Source organism: Emiliania huxleyi (genome assembly GCF_000372725.1).
Source record: "Emiliania huxleyi CCMP1516 chromosome Unknown EMIHUscaffold_141, whole genome shotgun sequence".
In the NCBI taxonomy this organism is placed as follows: Eukaryota; Haptophyta; order Isochrysidales; family Noelaerhabdaceae; genus Emiliania; species Emiliania huxleyi.
This window is the reverse complement of record NW_005201183.1, coordinates 287,924-292,076: the sequence shown is the minus strand read 5'-3', so window position 1 is coordinate 292,076 and position 4,153 is coordinate 287,924. Positions and strand designations below refer to the sequence as shown.

Below are 4,153 nucleotides of genomic sequence, written 5' to 3'. Positions count from 1 at the left end.
GTGGAGGCGACTCTTTGAGACACGTGTGACCTACGGCTTAACCTGACTGAGTGAGACCTTCGGTAGAACACCTGAGGCCTTCTGAACACCTGCAGAGGACCCTCTAGACGTTCCCACATTCTTTTCCAACCTTCTGGACACCTTCTGGACATCTTCTGGACACCTTCTGGACATCTTCTGGACACCTTCTGGACCTTCTGGACATCCCTGGACGCTCCACAAACCCCATTCTCTGTGTAAAGACGAGAATGGAATTTTAGTGACATGTGTCCCCCGCCCTGCACGATCTTGGGTGTGGAGGGTTCTTCCGCAAAAATGAATCCGTCCCCTCACCCCTCGTCACTAACCCGACACAGAACTCAAGAAGAGAGAACTCAGAGCGGTGCTGTTCACCCCACATTCCGCGAACTTTCATTCAATCAATGCACCGCTACAATATACTCGTTTATTCACGAGGTGCTGTGAACAAACAAAGAAGAAGACGCCTGCAATCAATGACAGCCTGTACCCCTCTCGCCACACCCCCGTGTCTCGCCCGCTTCGAGCGTTCAGGTCCGCGGCCGCCACAGCGCTGCCAGTGTGAGCGCGACCAGCACACATCGGCGATGTCATGACGACTGCCCGCGTCTCTCATCCGCCGCAGATACCATGCTCGCGCTCCTCGTCCACGCCTCAACGGGCTTTGCCCCTGTGCCTGACGACTGCCCTGCTGACAATCGCCTCTCGAAGCCCGAGATCAAGGCCACATTCCCTACCCCTCTCAGCAAGGAGTCGGCGGCGAGCCCGGAGGTCGCATCGTGGTTTGTGGACAACGTGGCAAGCATCCCAATGGCGGGCCCACCGGCGATGACGGCCCGCCAGATCGAGCTTGCCAAGATGACAGCGCAGGAGTTTATGGCAGCACGGGCGGCAGGCTCGGTGACGTGCGTTGAGTACGCCGAGGTGCTCACGATGCGCGCCAAGCATTACAAGTACATGGGCCAGTTCATGTACTGGGACAACATGCCCGACCAGATGGACGTGGTCATGGCGGCCGCGGCCGCGCTCGATGCCAAGGTGAACAGTGACGGCCGCCGCCACACTCCGTTTTGCACTCTCTGTCACTGCCCCCGCGGCCCACCACAGGTTGCCACCGAGGGCGTCGACTCCATTGCACCGCTCTACTGCCTCCCCGTGCCCATGAAGGGCACCATGGCCACCATCGACTTCCCGTCGTCGGCCGGCGTTGGCGTGCTGCACGACAAGAAGGCGGTCAAAGACGCTGGCACGCCGGCGCTCGTCAAGGAGCACGGCGGCATCGTTTTCGCCAAAACTAATGTGCCCGAGTTCGCCGCTTCGTGGGTGACGTGCAACTACGCCAACGGCTGCACCCTCAACCCTTACGACCACGCGCTCACGGTCGGCGGCTCATCAGGCGGTTCGGGCTCAGCCGTCGCTTCGTACATCGCGCCGGTCGCCTTCACCGAGGACACGGGCGGCTCCACCCGCCACCCCTCGTACCAAAACCACAACTTTGGCTACGACCCGTCGCGCAACCACTACCCGAACCACGGCAACCCAGGTATGTCCTACACCAACGACCAGGTAGGTATCAACACGCGCACCTTCTCCGACATCCTGGCGTTCGACGCAGCCTTCGTGGGGATCCAGGCCGAGCACGCCGCGGCCGCGTTAGCAGCCAAGACCATCGGACAGATCAAGGTGGGCGTGCCAAAGTACCCGTTCGTTGAGATGTACACCTTCGACGGCTGCAACAATTATGGCGAGCCGATGCCCGCCCCGCCCCCCGCCCCTGTATTCGTGCACGTAGAGAGGAAAGCGTGTCATTTTTGTGGTGCCGGCAGGCTGGCCCACCTACCCGTCCAAGCTCACCGTGTCCGAGGGCATCATGGCCAAGTACGACGCGTCGATCGCCGCGATGACGGCGGCGGGCGCAACGATAATCGACAAGGAGTGGCTAGACGCCGACGGTAACGGGCGGAACGATGTGGCGGACAACATGCTCTGCGTCGGCGACGTCAACGGCGCCCCCTACGACGTGTTCCTCGCGACCTTCCATTCCTTCTCGGGCCAGGTGGCCGAGTGGGTGCGCGGCTACCTCAACACTACCGTCGCTCTGAAGGACATCACGGACGACATCTACACGGCCGGGGCGGGGCATGGCCCGGGCGGCTTCCTCACAATCGGCGACGTGACCGACGAGACTCGATTCCGCTTCGGCATCGGCCCGTACTACCTCGACACCATCGACGTGTGGAACTCGTGGGCCGCTCCCCTCCATGTCCCCCTCTCACCACGCGCCCCGGTCCTTCATCGTGTGATTCACAGCCGCCAGCCCCCCCCAACCAGGTACTTCGACACGTGGGGCGTCGACGTCATCTTCACGCCCGCGCAGTTCTGCGACGCCTTCACCTACGAGGGCATGGCGGGCTCCACCCTCTCGCAGCGTCTTGACGGCGTGACCACCTACGACTCGTCAGTCTCGCTCTGCAACTTCGTGGCGTACTGCGCGTACAAGAACATCCCTGTCCCCAAGGTGACGGTCCCCGTCGGCACCGATGCCTCCGGCAACCCCGTCAGCGTCGAGTTCTGGGGCCGCTCGGGCCCGGCGGGTGCCACGGACAAGATGTGGGCGTTCGACGACACGTATGCCAAGACGGGTGACCTCCCCTTCCTCTACACCATCAAGCCGCTCGTCGAGGCGATCGCCGCTGACCCGTCGCTCGTGCGCGTCGACGCCGCGCTCGTCAAGGGCGTGGGCAACCTGTTTGCCTGAAGAGCTGGCCGGCCTCCCGGAACTTGCAGGCGAGGCCAGTTAGGCTCGCGCAACGACTCTTCCTGCACGAGGGTCTCGACTCTAGTCTTCGTTGACAAAGTAGAAATGGCAGCAGCTCCTGCGCGGCAAGTAGATGCGATCCATCATACAGTGTATCGGATATCCTGCTGAGATGCCCACACCTGAACACTTTTAGAGCGTCCTGACCGCCTCTGTACGCGTACCGCCGTAGCCGAGCCGAGTGATGGGGCTCCCTGACACCCAGCGTTGTATTTGTTGCTAGATGTGTTGTATGCATATGTGTATTTTGAGACTTACGGCTCTAGACATTTGTACGGCCGCCGTTCTGTGGACTATGCGACGATTGGCCAGTAGCGAGAGGCCATATCGGCGGTGCGACAAGCCGGATTACACTATATATAGAGAGAAAACTGAGCACTTGGAGAAAGGAATTTTCTTTGTGTTGACAAGTTCGAAGCCTCCGGACCGCGAGCGGAGGTTGCGCTTACGGGGTCGGCTGGAGTTACTTACTGTGTACGGTTCCCTCGTCTCGCCCTGTGCATGCTTGCATGCCCCAATCCAATGTTTCGCGTGAATTCTTGTTTTGCCTTGTGCAGGCGCGTCCACGCCCAGGCGTGCGTTATACACCCGACGCCACTCCACCCCAGTGTGAATCCACGAGACGCCTCGCCCGCCGCTCCCAACGCGCTCGCCCGCGGTGTGACCTAGAGGAGCTTGGAGCGGCTGCCGCCTTGGCTGCCGCCCTTGCCACGCGCGCACACGGCCAGCATCCGTCACAGCGCGCCCGTGAGCGCGTGCCGGCTGGGCCGACGAGAAATAGGGGCCTCTCGGGCCTCTCCTCTACTCTGCTTACCCGCCACGCGATGTCGTATATACAGCCTAATTTGGTGGCTGAAGGACCCGATGGTCCTGTCACATTCGTGTTCCGAGTCGTGAATAGAAGAATTCTTCTTGCGGCGGTGAGTGGACCGGTGGGTAATCGAGGGCCCCGCGCGCGGCGGGCCCGAGTGTACCGAAAGGTGTGTACCGCTTGGCACAACACCGAACCCCCCATATGGACCCGCCTTGGGGATCGCCTCCGACAGCGTTTACGAAAACATAAGTAGTCCCGCGAGGTGTGAATTTGGCCGCCCCAGTAGCCCCCTTCCAATGGATTGGTTTTGCGGCGCGCGTCCCCAGAGCGTCGTGTGAGTGCACACACACACAGGTAGGTAGGTAGGTAGAAAGGTGAAGAACAGCCAGGCTCGGACTGGACACCAACGCGGTATGGGTGGACGCTGGACAGATGATGACACACACACACACCAGAGCGTCCAACTATTTGGGGGCGGGGGTTTTCTTTGGGCAGCCAGTTTG

The 4,153-nt window shown here is 61.1% G+C and overlaps 1 protein-coding gene across 1 annotated transcript; it reads left to right on the top strand.

The window, feature by feature from the left end:
* Positions 1-648: 648 nt before the first annotated feature.
* EMIHUDRAFT_227739 (hypothetical protein) lies at positions 649-2,776 on the top strand (the record flags this gene model as incomplete). Its single annotated transcript, XM_005787563.1, has 4 exons — positions 649-1,056; positions 1,126-1,733; positions 1,813-2,262; positions 2,350-2,776. The coding sequence occupies 4 exons, from the start codon at positions 649-651 to the stop codon at positions 2,774-2,776; spliced, it is 1,893 nt and encodes a 630-aa protein (XP_005787620.1).
* Between the last annotated feature and the right edge of the window lie 1,377 nt (positions 2,777-4,153).